General features: G+C 33.5%; 1 protein-coding gene across 2 annotated transcripts; it reads left to right on the top strand.

Annotated features, from left to right (window-relative positions):
- Window positions 1–1617: 1617 nt before the first annotated feature.
- LOC138318473 (uncharacterized) lies at window positions 1618–19477 on the top strand. Of its 2 annotated transcripts, XM_069260850.1 has the most exons (15): window positions 1618–1760; window positions 3351–3408; window positions 4342–4473; window positions 5807–5876; window positions 6083–6141; window positions 8692–8823; window positions 8936–8996; window positions 9795–9862; window positions 10267–10302; window positions 11028–11084; window positions 11408–11461; window positions 12150–12242; window positions 12585–12698; window positions 13647–13712; window positions 14415–19477. In XM_069260850.1, the coding sequence occupies exons 1-15, from the start codon at window positions 1728–1730 to the stop codon at window positions 14783–14785; spliced, it is 1404 nt and encodes a 467-aa protein (XP_069116951.1). In that variant the 5' UTR covers window positions 1618–1727; the 3' UTR covers window positions 14786–19477. The 2 variants fall into 2 exon arrangements, with proteins under 2 accessions (XP_069116951.1, XP_069116959.1); XM_069260858.1 differs by lacking the exons at window positions 1618–1760; window positions 3351–3408 and adding an exon at window positions 7832–7859 and having other exon boundaries at window positions 4404–4473.
- Window positions 19478–19897: the final 420 nt, after the last annotated feature.

The following is a 19897-nucleotide window of genomic DNA, read 5'->3' as shown; positions in this document are numbered from 1 at the left end:
TTAATCGTGTGTTTATAGGCCTACATATGTATGTCTAATTAAAACAAAAAATAATATAAAATAATTTGTTTTGCTTTTGGTGCATTCGTAATTTCGCAATCAGCACTTTATTCTATATATGACATAGAATGTAGTCACATCTTTTTCGGGACGCAGTTTATTAGAAAAGATATTTTTACCTATAAGTAAAGTAAGAAGCTCGAACTTTGCAAAGTAACTTCTGTAGTCGTCTTCTTTTCTTCTTCTTCTTCTTCTTCTTCTTCTTCTTCTTCTTCTTCTTCTTCTTCTTCTTCTTCTTCTTCTTCTTCTTCTTCTTCTTCTTCTTCTTTTTTTTTTTTTAGAAAAAAAACACCATACGATTTCTACGATTTCAGTGTCAGAGGTGTAGAATCTTTAAATATAGAACGAATATACGAGAACACCATTATCTGTCTATTTAAGTCTTTTGAGCTACAATATTGCAGCTACTTTAAATAGGCCTATCGTATCGTGGGTGACCAATCATTTTTCACATGGAGCATCTTTCACACGGAGTCAATCCTCCCCCCCCCTTTTCGATTGAACGACAATTTTTACTCGCCGTGAATTGGATTTTAGTAATATTTACTCACAGGGTATAGACCTATACTTAGGTAATCGCGAACTTTTGGTATAGAAAATAGTTCATGTCCCCAGTGACAGTGTGATATGAAGGTTTATTTACCCTTAGATGTAAATTCCCTCGGGCAAGCTTTCGGGTAAATAAACCTTTACATCAGGGGCCATAAATTCATATCAATGATTTATAAGTCTCATATATACGTCCCTAAAATGACCAAAATTGAGTTTTTGGTGTTATCTTGACAAAATATTTATCTAAAAGCATTTAAAAACATTCCACTAAATATAATTAGCACACTTAATGCTAAAATGATAGGAACTAAAAGGTGATCTACTTTTAAACTTGAAGTTCTGGCTGCCAAAGAAGGTATTATTGCATGTTTGACCATATGACCTTTCACCCCTAACTTTGACCTCACCACATTGTCAAAAAAATTGACACCATCATTTTTCCGAAAGAGGATGACCTACTGAACATTTTGGTATATGGTGTCAAACTTCATCAAGAAGTGCCCACGGAATCTCCAAAACCCGACATAAGCCACCGGACTAATACGTCCTTGTTCAGATTGGACTGTAAGGAAAACAAGCTTTAAACTACCATATTCCTCCAATAAAAGTACATGTATACACTGTATAGATCTGCTACATGCATATGAAGCTAGAATGAAATTTTGTTATCCATGAATCATGATACTAATATATGCATGTATATTCTAGTGGAAAATTATATACAAATGTACTTTATGTGTTTGTTCCTGTGTTATGAACATTTTGTGTGACATTCGAAAAACTTTTGTCTGCGTATTTCATTGTCAATGTAAAATATAATGAATTTGATTCCTGACATATGTGTATATACATATATACATGTGTACACATGAACAGGATGTTGTGTATTTTTTAGCTATAAAATCCTTGTTAAATAGCGCTTGCATTACACACGACAGTATACTGTAGATCAAAACTTATATATGATTATATCTTATCGTACCTGTTATTTTTATCATTGGGCAAAACCGTTTTAAGTCTATATATTGCATAAATATATAAATAACCGTCAGTCTATTTTTGGCAGCCATGACACCAAACTTAGACGGCTACCTGTCATACTAAGTCTGGCTACCATGGAAGCTACACCAGCTCTGTACCTCAGCATGGTAATATTTTGCTCTGTTTTATACAGATAGCATATTACATTAATATAATATTTATATAATTGTAATGTAACTGTATTCGCAATGTTTATTACCATTATATGGGTGTGACGACGATTTTTAGTCAGTTTTAAAAGTTCGATAATGCGTTATCAAATTCAAGCTGTGATAAACACTAGTACTATTTTATCATACTACATGTATATAACACGAGGAATTCGTAATTTTTGTCGAGTGTCGAGTTTCTAATTAACATTTTCGAGTTTCGAGTCAACCTTTTCGAGTTTCGAGTCGTTTCGAGTTAACTTTTTCTCGAGTCAACTTTTTCGATGAATGGACATCTGTATATATGATATATGTGTAATACTGTGTCGATATACGGAGACCTCAACAAGACACTCGATCAAAAGTCAATCTCATACTACATATGCATATGATATGGCTATGTATATATGTATACGGACTCGTGACGTCATGGCGTCAGCAATATTACTATTTTCTCGGTAACAGTTTTACATTTCTGTAGAAACTAGTCTGGTTTTACTATAAAACTTGCAAACAACGATTTGCGTTGATGATATCACGCAATCATCATATACTTGCAGTCACGAGTTTTTCGAACTTATTTTCATAATGGCATTATATCATACTATGTAGTTCTAAAATTGCAATAAAACCTCGAGGTATGAGAGAAACATTCTCGTTCACATTTGGATATGAGGGATAGAGATATTCAAACGTCGGTGTCACAAAATGTTGTAAAACCTTCGCAAACATTCGGGTTTAACAACATGGCGTGACCCTCCGATAGAATATTCATATCGTTCACATATAAACATGCAAAGTCGCAGATATTTAGATATATTTATTAAACCGTAATGGTATTTCATTAAAATTATATTATTATTAAGTAAAAGATTGAAAACTATTATGGTGTTTGATTTGCAGTACAGCACTGGATAATTAAAGGTATTCCATTTTTTCATAACATTATAAATTCAAATCAATGCGGTATCAGACATGTATTGCGTTGTGGTGGAAATGTTTGGTGAATACCAAGAGCAATTTTACTGCCCTACAACTTTGGGTGTAAATTTGTCCACATATAACAGAATAGGACTACCGGTTAACTCTCCAGGACAAGCTTTGTCCGATAGAGTTAACCAGCTGTCTTATTTCATTATACTTTTTACATCGACTTTATATACAACTGTACTGTATATGATCTGCAAGCACACGAGATTTTGTTCAAAAAATTGTTCGAGACGAAATAAGACCGCTGATTGGGGTTATTTCGTTGATATTTGTAATTTGTGGTCACTGTTAATACATGTATGTGCTATACGCTGCTCATTGCTCATACATGTTCAACTCAACACTTGATTGGATTGCTAGTGACATCTCCTTGTTAAACTCTTAACACAAATGCATTATAGAACTGTTTTTATACCCAAATATCCCAGAGAAGTCATTTATGGATTACAAAATGTTTTTGCTTCATTGGTTTTTATCAACACTTGATCTTTGTCTTATTTTACGTTTGTCTTTTGTTTTATGTTGTTCGAAAAAAATATAAAGCATTTGTTTTTGAAGGCATCAGCATTCGTTGTACTGAGAACGACAGTAGGGGTGAAGATGTGCGACTTCCCAGGTAATTATAAAGAGGTTACCAAATCAATGCCTGTAACATATGGTATGAAGTAGTACATTTAGGATTTTTTTTTCAAAAGTTCTCGCTTGAAAATTTAAGAGATTAAAATCTAAACAAATAGCTAACGATAATACAGTGTACTATAATATGTAATACTCATGAGTGTTATATAGACACGACCGATACACATCGATATGACTTCAAGATTTGGCGTAGGAAAAACAAAAGAAGATGTGTCATTCATCGGTATCATGATTATAATCTGAAGTATGACTCAATCTGTTCCCTCAAGTACCACACTTACTTACCAACAAGCAAAACACATCACAATAGTCAGTGTTAGTCCTATTGTTCATTATTAGCCGAACCGGTATATTTATACATACATAATATGTATATATTTGGTGAATAGTACAGTGTATATTTATGAAAAAATTGTACAGTAGCTTAGTGTTTTCAAATTGGTTATGGTTTTAAAATTACTCCTGAATTAGAGAATTAAATATAGAGACTGTGACGATGAACATAATCTTGCTATCTGTGGTAGTAATTTCAGTTTTGTGTCTCTGCAGTTGTAGAGCTGGTTTGTGCCACGAAATCCCATTGTAGGCTGTAAAATATTGTCGCAGAAATATCTTTGCAATGACACAGCTACATACTTTCATCATGACATACAAGCTAGTTTTGTAGTAAATTAAAACTTGAATAGTTGAGAAAACTCAAATGGCAGGATGTTTATGTCTACACGGAGTTATCAAGTAACTAGTTAAAGGTTTGACAGAAAATATCCTTTCGTAGGTCGATATATTACATATGATTTTTCAAGATAATAAACTCCAGAACATCAACGATGACCATATAACATGTTCTGTAGGCCTTGTATACGTGCACATGTACATTTGCTTTACTTTAAACATTGTGATTTGTTTACAGAAACCATACCAATGGTCCAGACTGACGGGACTATAAAGTGCGTGTGTGACAGCGCACGTCTTTATTGTGGATCACGGGAAGATCTTTGTCGCAAATATGCCTGCAAAGGAAACCAAACTCTGCTTCAGGACTGTAAGTGCCTCTCTGCATTTAATTTCTGGTTTATATCACAGGGACCTGACACGAATTTCTAACAAACCGTATATATATATATATGTACACGTATAGTTCCAGGTTCCTGTGGTTTATAATGACTCTAGGGCTTTTGTTTGGCCGCAATGAATGAGTAAATTATTAGATTGCATACATGCTGCTTTAATGGAGTTAGATGAAAATAAGATGCATATTAACTTATGATGAATAAGTAACCATTTTTAAGGAATTTGTTTTCTATTGATGACTGAGTAAACGGAACAAAATGTTGAAATTCTCCTGGTTTTGTATATTATACAGTCTACTGCATTCATGTAGGTAGTTGGGGCCGCGGTGGCCTAGATGTTAAGATGTTCGACATATTACCACAAATTCTCCACCTCTGGGTCACGAGTTCGAATCCGAGGTGGGGGAGTTACCAGGTACTGTACGCTGGTCGGTGGTTTTTCTCCAGGTTCTCTGGCTTTCCTCCACCAACAAACCTGCCATATTCTTAAATGACACTGGCTCTTAACATGACGTTAAACTAACGATAATAAATGTAGGTAGCTTTTGTTCTTGAAGTTAAAAATGGCTTTCTTTGTTGCTCAAAAATGTCCTTATACTCGGGTCAGATGTCTATTTACTAGCATTTAGCATAGAAGCCTTGCATCATTAGCCGATTATCTATTTTATAGCAAACTTGCTAGTTATAGCCAGTCCCAAAATCATCATTCGGCTTGGAGCAGTGGTCATTCTTCCTCAATGTGTAAGAACCCATTTTTCTAGAAGTAAAAAGAAGATCCTCCCTGACTGACATGCCTCAGAACTTATTTTATCGATCATGGTATCAGTCAGAGTGTTAAAGGTCCGAGAGCTTACATCAGACCTCGAGGACTAATTATCAGAGAGTTTGTTTATCACAAACAAATCAATGTATTTGTGTAAACGAAGAATGTAAAACTTTTACCAGCTGATACAAAGCCTGGCAGATGTCAAGCAATCTTGAATGATATAACATCTGATGGAAAGTGACATCGTACCTCATTAAAAGTGATATCACATACATTTCTGGGTTTTTTTTTCGTAGTCAATAAACAAACACGTTTTAATGTAAACACACAACATGTCAGGTAATGTTGATGCAGGACGTAATATCTCTTGAATGACGACGCCATGTTTCCTATTAACAAAGAATGTCATTTTATGGGTTTAGTAGGTGGAGAAAATCCGCTGAATGAGTTATTGACAGTTTTCAGAGCTATGATCTACAAGGTATACGATAATACATCTTATTTAAACTTTGGTTTTACATTTTAAGTTTGATTTGTAGGTTCTTGTACCTGTCCCGAGAATTACAAAGAAAATAGACATGGAGAATGTATGAAGGTTAATATGGTCAGGTAAGGATCCCTTTGTATTGTAGTTATTGCTGTAATTATTTGAATGAAATGCCAAATGATTCTAAGTGTTAAACAGATATTATTTCCAAAGATACGTTCTAAAGTTGTCAAATTCAATTTGAAGTAAGCTTTTGACAAATATTTCTACATTTTTTTGTCGATCTTGCAAGGAGACTTTGATAAACATGAAAAAAAAACATTTTCAGATGTAAGGATGAAGAGGTTGAGCTTTCCAACGGTCAATGTGGTCGCCAGAATACTACAGGTACGAACAATGGTTGATTTAAACATGTGTTATCGAATAACAATACTGTAATTTAAATATTATGTGTTATTAAAATAACTTTATAATAAATATTAGTAATTAGCCCTATTTAAATTAGTGATAATTTGCATGCCTATATATCACTTTCATTTGCGTGATATAAGTTACACATGTGATTTGCATGACAATGTCAAAAAGGATTCGTTGTGTAAAATTTTATAAAGTAGAATTTTGTCAAATAAATGGTCCTTGTACGTGCTGTATACTCATGTTACATTTACTTTTTACAAACTACACAACAATAAACGAGTTAGCAGTGATACCTTATATTAATCCCGATGCATGCACACTTTTTATAAGCTAAGCTACCTATGTATGTTCAAACACACCTAAGAAGTAAAATATAGACATACAACATATCAAAGTTAAAGATGCTCCACCGCCGACAGAACATAAATTATATTCATCATTTGAACAATAATTGGTGTTTAATCGTGTATATATATGTCTAATTAACACAAAAAAATAATACAAAATAATTTATTTTGCCTTTGGTGCATGAGCAATCAGTACTTCATTCCATATAGGAAATAGTGCCACGGGATTTTTTCGGGATGCAATTTATTATTTTTTATATATTCAACTTGAAATAATATTAGAAGCTCAAGCTTTTCAACGGCGGTAATGGTGTAAATTAAGTAACTTTTGTAACTGAAGAAAAATACTAAATCGTCTGCTCTTGTTTTTAATAAAGAAAAAATACCATTTGTCAGCGGTGGAGCATCTTTAAACAGTGGTTAATACCTTATTCTGATTTCACACACCATATTTACAACGTACACAATCTGTAATTACTTTAAAACAACTTAAAAAAAGAGTATGAAATAGCACTTAGACACCGCACTTTTGGGACCGACATTTCGTTATTATTATACTTTTACCATCTCAACGATGTATAATATATGCATTATATCAGAAACATACATAGAGATTGGCAACTCCGCCATTTTCACGATAAGCAGATGTACCTCTGTATGTGCTTAGGGGTTTTCGATATACTTTTAAATAATCATATAGAGGAAAAGAACTTTGATATTTTACAAAAGTTCAGAAATGTTCAGATGGTTTGAGTACGATTTCGGACAGACAAAAAACAATATTTTAACTTATATACTACTAAAACAATATGCACTAACGGTTTTGAATTGCCGATTTTCGAAAAGCAGGTAAAAGTGGTAATTTTCATGCTAATCGGAACAATTGGTCATTTCAAACATTATTACTATTAACAAATATTATGTTTGAACTTTGTATTGATGCAGAAATATCATGTGTAATAGAATACACTTGAAAATAGTTAGCCAAGGGAAAACGCATATGAAATGGATGTCCCGCTGCCTGTCAATAAAGAAGGAGTTTCCAATCTCTATGAATCTAATGTTTCTGATTGCATTAACCAGTCATTTTATTAGTTCTGATAAAATAACCGTCGTCATCAAAACCTCACAAAATCACTTATTTGCACTGCTGAACAATTATTGTCGTTTAGAATTTGTAAAATATACACATATGTTACTCGAAGATGTACGTTAGTTGTGTCAATTGACAAAGAGATGTATTGTCGAGAGCCACATACAATGTATTAGGTTTAATTGTTATCATATATTTACCGGTTTCTCCTCATCACCAGATCGCTAACTCGACTTCCATGCACGGCAGTAAGTTGACGTTTCTATATACCGCGCTTTCGGGCTTTTCTGCATTATCTCTATCTTATCATTCCAAATGCATGACGTTTACTTGGTAATGGGACTTCGATATAAGAAATGTTTGAAGGGTTAAATGGAGGTACTTCTGACAAACGTGCTGTTGCCATGCGAGCTTTCATTATCACATACTGTAAGCGTATTTATTTTTGCGCAGTCTTTTTTTAACGCTAAACCGATTTTGAACTTGTATTGAACAAGTTGATGCATTCGCGCATTTTGCGCTCGACTCCCAAAACACATAATTAGCGCAATCATATGAAAAAGCAAAATTTCTAGTGTGACATGCGCTCAAAAATGAGGAATGCTAAATATGTACGTTTATGTTATGAAACATATTCCACAGGTTGGTAAGGGGAGCTATACTATTATAGATTGTGCAACGCAGTTATTGTGGAGACGTTTTGATAACTATAATGTTATCTTCATCAGATGTGATGAATATATTCGTTAGATGTGGTTAGAGCTGATACGACCGACACTTGATCAGTTCATCAGTTATTGAATATATATGTGTGTTTTTGAGGATGTAGTTACAAATAAACAGACAGTAAGTTTGAAGAAAAATATGAATAAAGCTATTTGTACTCAGTATATGCAGCTTTTGTAACGTTGACTTGTCTCGTCTGTCTATTTTTCTTTTGTAAATTCAAAGGACTTCCCTGATGAGGCAGATATCATACAAATATGACCACTGGAGTTTCGTTATGTTAATACTAATTTAACGAATCGAAATGGAGCAAACAAGGACACCAATCTTATCATAAACTTATACTGTTCACAGTTTCGGGCCGTAACACAACAGAAATGGATAAACTAACCTCAAACAAATCTTACACGACGTCTACAAGAATGATAACAACCAATGCTAGGACAACCACTGAAAGTGATTTACCTATACACACTCGCCCAGAAGGTAAGACAATTATTTTTGTTATTTTTCCTTCCTCTATCGCCATTTTCAATTTTATAAACAAAGAATAGTAACTTTTTTTTTCTAATCCTCAATTTGTTTGTTTGTGATGCAGGAGAGCAGACTTTTACTGCAGTTCCCGATCTGTCCCCAGCTAATAACACGGTTAATTATACGTGAGTAAATTAAATAAGTTTAGTTTGTTTTTAGAAACTGCACGATACCAATCCTTTGCAAATATCATGTTAAGTGATACCAAAGTAATTTCACCATAAAGTATTTTTAGGTCATAATCTATTGTCATCATGTATCGTCTGTCGCCGTGCGCCGTCCGCCGTGTGTAAACTTTAAACGATTCTTCTCAATAACGGAAAGGCCCAGGATACTGATATTTGGCATGTAGCCTACGGAAATGAAGGGCTACCAAGTTTGTTCAAATGAATGACCTTGACCTTCATTCAATGTCACATGGGTCAAAAAGGCTCAAAACTGTAAAGAACGTCTTCTCAAGAACCGAAAGGCCAAGGGTACTCATATGGGGCTTGTGACATGCTGGAATGAAAGGCTAGAAAGTTTATTCAAATGAAGGACCTTGTTTTTCATTCAAGGTTTCAGGGTTCAAAAAGGCTTAAACCTTAATACGACTTCTTATGAATAACTAAGATGCCTAGAGAACTGATATTGAGCCTGTGACATGATTGGACGAATGGTTTCCATATTTTTCGAATGAAGGACCTTGACCTTCATTTAAGGTCACATGGGTCAAATAGGCTAAAATCTTTAAGTGATGTCTCGTGAATAACTCAAAGACCTGGAGACCTGATATTTGGCCTGTGGCATACTGGGATGAAGGGCTACCAGATTAACATGTAGTAATGACAGGTAATTAATTAAAACAGTTAATTTTGATGCAGCTAGGGGAATTTAAGCACATTTTCACATTACAAGAATATTTTATTTTTCCGTTGTTACAGAGAAATCCTTATACCAGTACTAGTCGTCTGTGGTGCAGTTCTGTTTTTATTGGGGATCATTAGTATTGGTAAGTATGAGATTATATTTAAAGGGCCACTACCTTTCCGAAACGGCTTTTAATTTTTAAAATGGAAATGTAAAACGAGATTGATAATTTTGTAGAGTCGCAAAAGTTATTAACTTACCGGTAATTCTACACTTATCATCACCTACTGAACTATTTAATTTAAATAAATAAAATGTTAATTTTCATAACGCGGGTCGTCTTATGTTTCCCGCCGTCGTCCTAAATGCCGCGCGGTAGCTGATTATCACTGCGCCAGAAGGCAAAACAGTGAAATGAAACCCAACTGTTATTAATTTTGCTCCGGAAAGGTAGTGGGCCTTTACAAAGCCTCTATAATGTTAGATTACGAAACCCCATATTTGAAAGTAAAAACATGTTTATGTCTTAGCTTACTTTTATTTCAGGAAAGAAAATCTGGCGTGCATACCGCACACGTCAAGGTATGTCATTAACGTTTTCAGGCAGATATATATTGTAAATTTTAAAAAGTACTTTCCTTTTTTCTGAAGTCTTCTTTTGTGATTTTGTGAAAAAAGAGCTTAGTAATCTAGATTTTTATTTAGCACATTGGAAACTAATTGTACATCAGAACTAGTCAGTCACTGCAATCAGCAAAGCATATTGATATACTGGTATTTAAGATATATACGCATTATGCGTTGTCATATCGACATTAGGTAGGGCAAGAATATATATATAACAATGTGAACTAAGTATGCAGGGACCAAACAATAAAAAAGGGACCGTTCACAAAAGTACAAAAAATTAACATTGTTTGTTCGAGTTATACGGCCCGTCGACAAGTAAGGTCTTTAAGGGCCAAACTACAAGTCATGCATTAGTATCATGGTACAATTGAAAGACATTTTATCATGTCTTCGTCTGATCAGTAAAGTAAAAGTTTACCAGACATACATTTCCTTGTATTGTAGTGAGAAAATCCATACTAGGATATTTGACAAATCAAATGATTTTACATTTCTTTTGCCTTCGAAATAGACATTTAACATCAAACTGAAGTTTGGATATAATGGTTTAAAATTAAATCAATAAAATATCTCATTCATTCAGATGAGTACATTTTCAGAATTTTAATTTTGTGGTACAGCATTAACTACCATGCGTATAAAACGATTTGTACTGGTAATGTTTAATCGTGTTTTAGATGCACGCCGAATGCAACATGTATATAACTTCGGAAGACAAGAAAGTGGAACTAAAGGTGAGTTGAATATAATCGTTAATAAACGTCATGAAATGTTAAGCGGCGTTTTAATGATATCAAGTCGGTCATGTTTCTGTTTCTGTAAATAATGGTTTCCGACCGGCAATTATAGGATGCGCTGTATCTAAACAAAACGATACTTGGACCGGTGTATCAGCACATATGTATCCAACCTGGCTTATTACATTGTAGAGGTTTTATATATTATTTATAAACTTTGTTCAGAAAAAAATTGACCATTCTATCCTATGATAAAAAACCATGCAATTTCAAATCATTTGCAATCAATTGTCTAAATTGTTTAAATTACTTGGTTTCAGAAGCAGATGGAGATGAAAACAACCATCTCTTAGATACCCGCACTAACGGCAAAGGTATCATGTGTACATGTATATACTGCAGAATTCATTTGCAACAGTTATGAAATGTGTGCTTATTTTCTGAATTTAGTATTATTATATCACTATCGTTAAGAAATGTTGTCTGTCCAAAAGGATAGGAATCACAAAGCGGATCCATTATATTTTGACATCATAACCGAAGATTACACACACAGTACTAATAATGGATATATCGTCTTTCCACGCACAATGCACGTTTAGAAATACATGTACATATAAATACATTGTACATTGCAGAACACCTGGATGATCATCATGTAACTGACACCAGACGGGAATTTACAACATTTATTGAATTATTCGGTGTTTTACAATATCCATACTAATGTCGCACGTTTCTACCTGTATTATGTGTATTGTAGGTCGTGTGCAGAATTTAAGAGCCAAATTGATTACTACAATTGTCATTTATTCATATTGTCATTAAGGAATTAATTTACCAGTAAGCAAGTGACAATATATCTTGTGTTAATTTTTTCAATGATTGTTAATATGAGGGTAACGTTTCATAAGGCCAAAAATATTAAACTGAATCACCTTTGGAAGTTTCCTCGTAAGTCTTGTTTTCACGTAAATACTGTTATTAGTTTAATACAGATATATGTTAATGTGTCAATAGAATATCCTTTAAAGTTTAACGTGATGAATCCTGTTGATACAGAGCAAGGCAAGAATGAGGATATTCGTATACTGATAAGAGATGAAATGCCATCCACCCACATAGATAAGAGGAACCAGACCATGATATCCGATAGTAAGTATAACAGGAGAAGATATGACGTCAATGGGACTAATACATGTACCACGTGATACCCGATAACGTTTGTGTGGGTATCTCAAGTGGAGCGGGATATCATCTTTTAACGTCATTCCATCACCAAGAGAAACATAAATTCCACGCAAACGTTATTCGGTATCACGTGGTACGTGAATTAGTCCCATTGCAAATGGTTGCACATTCAATCTAGTGTTCCTTCAGAGTTATGTCTAGGTACTTTTAACCTGTTTTGATAATAATATATTATTTAAATAGTTTTGCCGATATTTCGCAAAACAACATACTGTTTGTCACTACCAATATCTTTTGAAATTTAAGATGACCACAAACCTTCTGATGCAGAGCTGGGTGAAAATAATGATGAGGCTGCACATGAAGATGATAAAATAACGACTGTTTCTGAGACTGGGAGTAACACCAAAGACTTAAATGGTATATATCATCTTCCAGTTGTATGCTGCAAAGTAGAAAATTTAGAAATACAAACAATGAAGAAATACAAATTGTAATGGACACCATTACATAGTCCCCCAAACGACCTCCCCTTCCCATCCCCACCTGCAACAAATCAATAATGCAGTTGCACAGTGTTGACCATCTTGGGAAAAATTTTGATGTACTTTTATATTGGAATTCAGGGTCTTCTAAAATGTACATAACTAACACAAGGCTATTTTCAGATTGATCAAATTGATTTGGCAGTGATCATGACTGTATGGCAACATCCCTGTAAATTGTAAAGTTAAAACCCCCATTTACCAATTTTTAATGAATTGCATACGAAAATTTGAAAGCAGGAAATTGGCCCAGCGACAATGTTTCAATTTTTTATGGTATTGATCAGCATCCCTTAATACCTCTATATACTTATTTTCTTTGAAATCAGAGACCGAAAAAAAAACCCAGGAAGTTGGCCAAGCGGCCATCATGGAATACCAAAATCTACGAAAATATTTGCATGTTGTTCGCCATCCCTTTAAATCCGTATAGACCAATTTTCATTGAGATCGGAGACCGAAATTATAGCAAGAAATATACAAAGCTAACTAGCGTTTCTTTTGCGAAATTGTTATGCTAGTTACAACATATAACTCTAAGTTGTTTTGTCGAGCATTTATCAATGTAAAAAGCAATAGTTCGCAAGTACTTTCGCTATTCTATATTTTACACAACGATTCTGATTTAAGGAAGTAGCTGATTTGCTATGATAATGTAATTATGAAGCTATACATCCACACAAGTATAATGTCAGCTTGATTTCATTCCTCGTATCATCTTTGATAATTTCCGTTGGTTTCCAATATATTTTTATTTGATAACATTAAGTCGCGTTGACAATATCTAAAATAGCTATGATAGTATTTATTTGATTTATGACAGATCATTACGGTTATGAAGGGGATTGCACAAATCTGAAGAAAGTGAACGATTGCCATCTCGCATACAGTAAGAATATAGAATTATGTAATGTAATTTCTTGTTTCAAATTTGTATTTACATTTTTCACCCCGCATTATATTGTAAGTATACTCAACAAATTATATCTAAAAGTATTCAATTTTCCTGTAGTTAACTAATAATATATTTTTTTTAACTTAACATATTTAAAAAGTTTTTAATGATGTCTAATCTAATAATATTATATCAGAAAAAACATCGTAAAGCAACTTATCAACGCTGGTCAAAAGTTTAGCGGTTATACATTTTGCCATCTGATTTTAATTTTAGATATTTTTCCACCATTTTCAATACTGTATCTTGCGGATTAAATTGTGGCGAATATAACAATGTCCTGCAAGATCGCGAAAATCCCCTCAATGCAAAAATAACTGGTTATGCGATGACATAAAAGGTCATATGTAGCAATAATCAATATGACCGGAATGCTAATCCAGAACTGGTGGAGATAGGAGTGGTAATATAGATCCTAGTACATACTTTATGTTACCTTATTATTATTTTTTTGAAAGATCCACAGTAAATCTGCAGTCAATTGAGAGTCTTACTGATAATATGCATTGGATCTTATGGTAAACTTCCATACCTGGTGGGAGCGGTTACATGAATTAATATAATTGCAATTTTCCAAACACACAATATATCAAAATAAAAAAAAATAGTAATTTTATTTTCCATTTTATTCTGTAGTTGACACTGGACAATGTAACACAACACAATCGAAAACGCACGTTGGCTTTGGACAAGGGGTTATAGAGTCTCCTAGAAATGAAAATCTTGCCTGTGGACCCTCGCCTTCATCTGAATCTCCTCTAGACAAAGCTGAAAACGGACCACAGTTACGTCAATATCTTGCAAATCCAACCACACGCAATGGTATTGATAGAAACGTTATTAGTGGCCATAGGCGTTCTACCGTCTTTCAGCCTGATATTAACGAACAAACTGACCAAAAAAATATTATAATGGGCATCATCCGTACCAGTGTTTTTGTCACGAGAAATGTAAAGAGGTCATGCACATGGGAGGGCGATGTACTAAAACCATCATGGTCTGATTGAGAGGGTACTATTGCCGCATAGTATTATCTCATGATAGGATAGTGCCCTCGCCTATGGCTCGAGCACTTCTCCATCCTTCGACAATATATGAGGCAATAGTCCTTTCTCAACCAGGTCATAAAAGATAGGTAATTGCTCTTGTAAGAATCAAAGATATTTTGTTTATAACACTTGCCATGGTAGCAATTTTGTCAGCAATTTCCGCATATTCTTGACTTGGACTAAAAATGAATAAAATGAATTTATCGGTTTTAAATTTTTGCGAAAATAACTGACTATATGATACAATTAAAGTTATATGTGCCGTATTTTTCATACTCACGAATCAAGATGAGCTTTTAATATGTTATTCAGCACCAAAAGTTACCAACGTTTTGAAAATTACAGTGCTTTCAATGCATTGGTTTTAATTTTACATGTGCAAATAAGAGCTGAAAATGATTTTTGGCAGTACTGCCAAAAATCATTTATTTACATCAATAGTGAAGTGAAATGAGTACATACGGCGAGACCATAAAGCCAAATTGTGGTCTACAATTTCATTACACATTTTTACAATGTTTTTAGTATTTGTAAAGTGGCTTCTGTAGGTATGTTTTCATATAAACATAAAAAAGGCATAAAAACAAAAATTTACAGTACAAAATTTCTGTGTTATTACTAACGTTTATATGTCATCTGAAGCCATTTGAATGATTTTTACAGCTTTGTTCATCAAACGTAATGGTTTTTGATAAATTAATGATGAAAAAATAGCATGTCAAAATTGTCGCCCAGTTACGGCACATATAACTTTAAGTGCTTATTTCTAGTCAGTTAAAGTACTCTTCATTACTCAATAGTCCTAGAAACGCACTGTATGACTAAGCTTTAATGAATTGTTTCCGATTTAGTGAGTCATTTTAGGTGAAAGCATTTGAAAAAAATATGAATATCATATTATCAACTCGACTTGATATGATACTTTAAAGGTGTATATATAACGAGGAATAAAAAATACTTTTATAGAAATTTTTACTGGAATGAACAAATCATATGTAAATTATGTGTCATTTTTATATTAACATAGCTTGAATGTGATGTTTTCACCCAAATTTCAGGGACTGATTTTAGCATTTGTGATATTATATTAACAAATTATTACTACATCGCACAAAATATGCACGAAACATAAAAAAAACCAAAATAATTACTCATTGGAGATTTGTGTGATGTATACATTTTAAATCATTAAATAATAGTTTTCAAAGCCCTCCGAGACCTATTTTTTGTCTACGCACGTGCTCCCATGTGTCAAAATAGAATTAAATTGGTGCCATGATACATGTATTCATAGCGATTGATATTACTGTTTACAGTTTATGTGTATTGCAAATCAGATAAATTGTGTATGATCTGATAACATTTATTTTGCATGTGTACACGTACATTTAGTACGTTTAATTACTTCCATGTATACCTTATACTAACAACTCAGGTTTTAAGGAATTTATTTGTTGAAGATAAGGTAGTTAATAACATTCCACATTTGTGAATCAGAGGTTGATATACTTTAGTATTGCAACTTTTTTGCATTTGAAACAAAATTTTATTTGCATTTTTCACATAAAAGAAAGACAGAATACAAAAGAAATCACTTTCACTTGAGGTACCTGTGTCTTCTGGTCAGACAAAGGGATTTGAATCCCAATATCACACTCTGCCCTGTCTTTCTTTGTGATATATTTATATAATTATTCATATTAACAATACCACTATCCGGCATTATGTTCAAAATAATAATAACACCAGTATAGTATTTGTTTTCTACTTATTGATCATCAAATAAATTTGGTATTAATTACCACTTATGAGGCATTCACACTTACCTAAACATATGGAGGAAAGCTTTTTTAGAATTGTAATAATTCATCTTTCTTAACAATTTCTGAAAGCAACATGTTGCTTTTCACATACCGTCTGTAGATATAGTACTCTGCAATCAGTTAAACAATATTTTGTGCTTGATGTTTCTTTCATTGTTTACCAAATAAAATTAATGTAAGCAGACAAAAAGTATCCAACTTTCAATATCACTCCACACAGTCTTTCAACATGGTCATACTCACAGAATATAATAATATATTTCCATTCTACTTTCAGTTTCCCGTTTAATCCATGTTAAACCAGATGGGCAATATCAGGCTATGAACTCCAATCTGGTCAAGCGTATGAATATTTAACGTGGTTTTAACGTTGTGCGGTCTATAAAATCTAATAGTATTATCGTGTTGACAGAATAGAGTGTATGAAAAAAAATCATCGCATAATTTTATTTGTTCGCTTTGTTTCAAACCGTTTTGTGTTGAACTATATTCAGAAGCTGATACTAAGGCTGTTCCGTTTATTGAACTTGGTGACGTCAACACTAGCGCAAGCGGGAAATTCAAAGGATATACGTGTATAGTTTGTAATTTAAATGATCGTAATGGAAATATAAGTAATAAACTGTTACCAGATTGGACATACAGTTGATATGAAGCCCATCCGTCCACAGGGACCTGGCACGATTTTTTTGAAACTAACAGTATACATATACTAACGGGCGCCATTCTATTTATCTTCCTTCCGGATGGGCTTCATATTAACTGTATGTCCAATCTGGTAACAGTTTATTGCTTAAGTGAATATATTCTTCTCTCTGCTTACAAAATGTACTAAGACGGCTGTTCAAAATATCAATTCCGGTTAAACATATTCGTTGCCAATATTTTATGTAAAATTATATGAAACCATCTGAGAGTAACATCTTTTGTTGTATTAAGAACAATCTTTTGAAGCTTGTCCACTTCAATTTCATTTTCATAAAAAAAGTTTGATCATTTTTCATTTTCTTAATCTTTTTATATGAAGTTGAGTAATTGATTCTTGAAATACATATATCGTACGTATCTGTGCACATTTATAAATGGCTGAAAGCATTGTTTTGTGGGATTTATTTTTGAGACACCCACAATGACATAACAGAAGTGATCAGACAATAATAGGCGATTTGCCGGTTCTCAATGACGTAAGCGATTTTCTTTGCAAACACCTAAGCGGCAACCGGAACAACCGGACAAGTTACCGAAGCGGCTATCTATAAGAAGTACTTACTGCTATGAATTACGTTTCGTTTTTACTGTAATAATGAGATATGCCTTTCCATTTCTTGAATAATTAACGTCACAAATACAACACAAATAAATAATTATTTAAAAATTAAAGGAATGGGGTGATTTATGTAAAACTAACATATGAACCAAAGCGGCAAAACATAGCTAACGTTAGTCTTCAGTACATGAGCACTACGAATAAAACTATTGAATAGCAGACAAAAACACGGCGCCTATCTGCATATTTGGAAGTCAAAGTGTATATGATCATGAACTACATACAGGAAATAAAAAAGATAAGAAAATTAATTATAAAGAGGCATGGTTCCACTCGTGATATCTGCCCGTCTAAAGTTGTATAGATCTAGAGGTGACCATTTTCAATGTAACGTTAGACTGAAAATAAATGTCAAATATAAGATTTCTAAATACATATGTTTATATACTTTACATCTAATATATAAATGATATACAATGTATTTGTGAAAAAGCAGTTTGTAAAATCCAATTAATAATCTATTACACGACAGCAAAGTTGCGTAGTCGTGCGATTTGCGAATTTTAGTAGGGATTTTCCTGATTTTTAAAGAGCGCATATCGGAGGACCAACTTCTACCGTGGAACATATTTTTCAATGAAATAAATTACACCTTGTTTATCCTATTGCAGATTGATCACTGTACATGTATGTATAAAGTAATGCAACTTTATGTACAATAATATATATATTTTAAATGTAATTACTATTGGAACAACGGAAGAATGCACAACTGATAAAGATTACAAATAACAACTTTTAGCGTATGTATAAATTAATTCTCATTGGCACTATTTGTGATTCAGGTAAAGCAATAAGAACTTATGGATTCTATGTGAGAACGTAATCAGTAGACGTTCTATTAATTCTAAAATGAACATGAAAATTCAGTGGTCATTTTTTATACGCGCCTGAATCTACATCGTTAAATACTTAAAGTTAAACTTTTATTATCAATCCAGTCCTATATCAAAACGTGGAATAAGCCGACACCGTTTGGTATCGGGCCAGGTCATCTCCGATTCAGACTGACCACCGAGAAGCACCACTTACCTTTTTCTATTCAACAAATGAATATTATATCTACCCAAATATAGCAATCCGTCGAGATTAAAGGTGATTTGCATACTACGAGGAAATGGCGACGACGACGACGGGGGAAATTTAAAGTTGCGGAAAAGAAACTACTGTGTTGACACAATAGAACGTGCATGCGTGATGAAATGGATGACAATGAGTAGGTAAATTATTCATTTGTTGAAAAGACGAAGGTAAGTGGCGTTTCTGGGTGGTGATATTTTGTAAGTAGTCTAAACCGGAGATGACCTGGTGCGATACCAAACGGTGTCGGCTTATTCCACGTTTTGATATAGGACTGCGCTCTGGCCCTAAACCAGACATCTATCTGTCATAATGTCTAAGTCTGATGTCAGGGCCAGAGTATCTCGGGCTAGCCTAATATATAGTCTAATTACATACTATATAATAGGCAAAAAAAAAAAATAATAATAATAATAAAAAGCCTTATAATATAGGCAGGTTTAGCGGTGTCAGGGCCTGTATCTCGGGCTAATATTAGGCAAAAGAATTAAAAAAGCCTAATAATGCATTTATGCATTTATTTGAGAGCTTGAATTATTTTGATTACCACACAAATAAAATAAAGTAACAGTACAGTAATTGTACAGTAATGTTTATAAGTACGCGTAATATGGGGCAAGGAAGTAATTCCAACCGTGTGGACAAATCAAAATTATCAAACTTTCGAGGCGATCTGCCCCTTTATCAAAACATACAAAACGAACACGATTACATAATAGGATACGAACAGTAATGCGGGACAAAGCAAACAAATATTAAACTATATAGCACAATGGAGCGCAATTTACCCTTCGGCAAGTGGCAGCCGAAGGCCGGATATACAAAAATGTATCCATGCTA

The sequence above is a fragment of the Argopecten irradians genome, chromosome 1 (genome assembly GCF_041381155.1).
Source record: "Argopecten irradians isolate NY chromosome 1, Ai_NY, whole genome shotgun sequence".
Taxonomy (NCBI): domain Eukaryota; kingdom Metazoa; phylum Mollusca; class Bivalvia; order Pectinida; family Pectinidae; genus Argopecten; species Argopecten irradians.
This window is presented reverse-complemented; position numbering and strand designations above follow the sequence as displayed.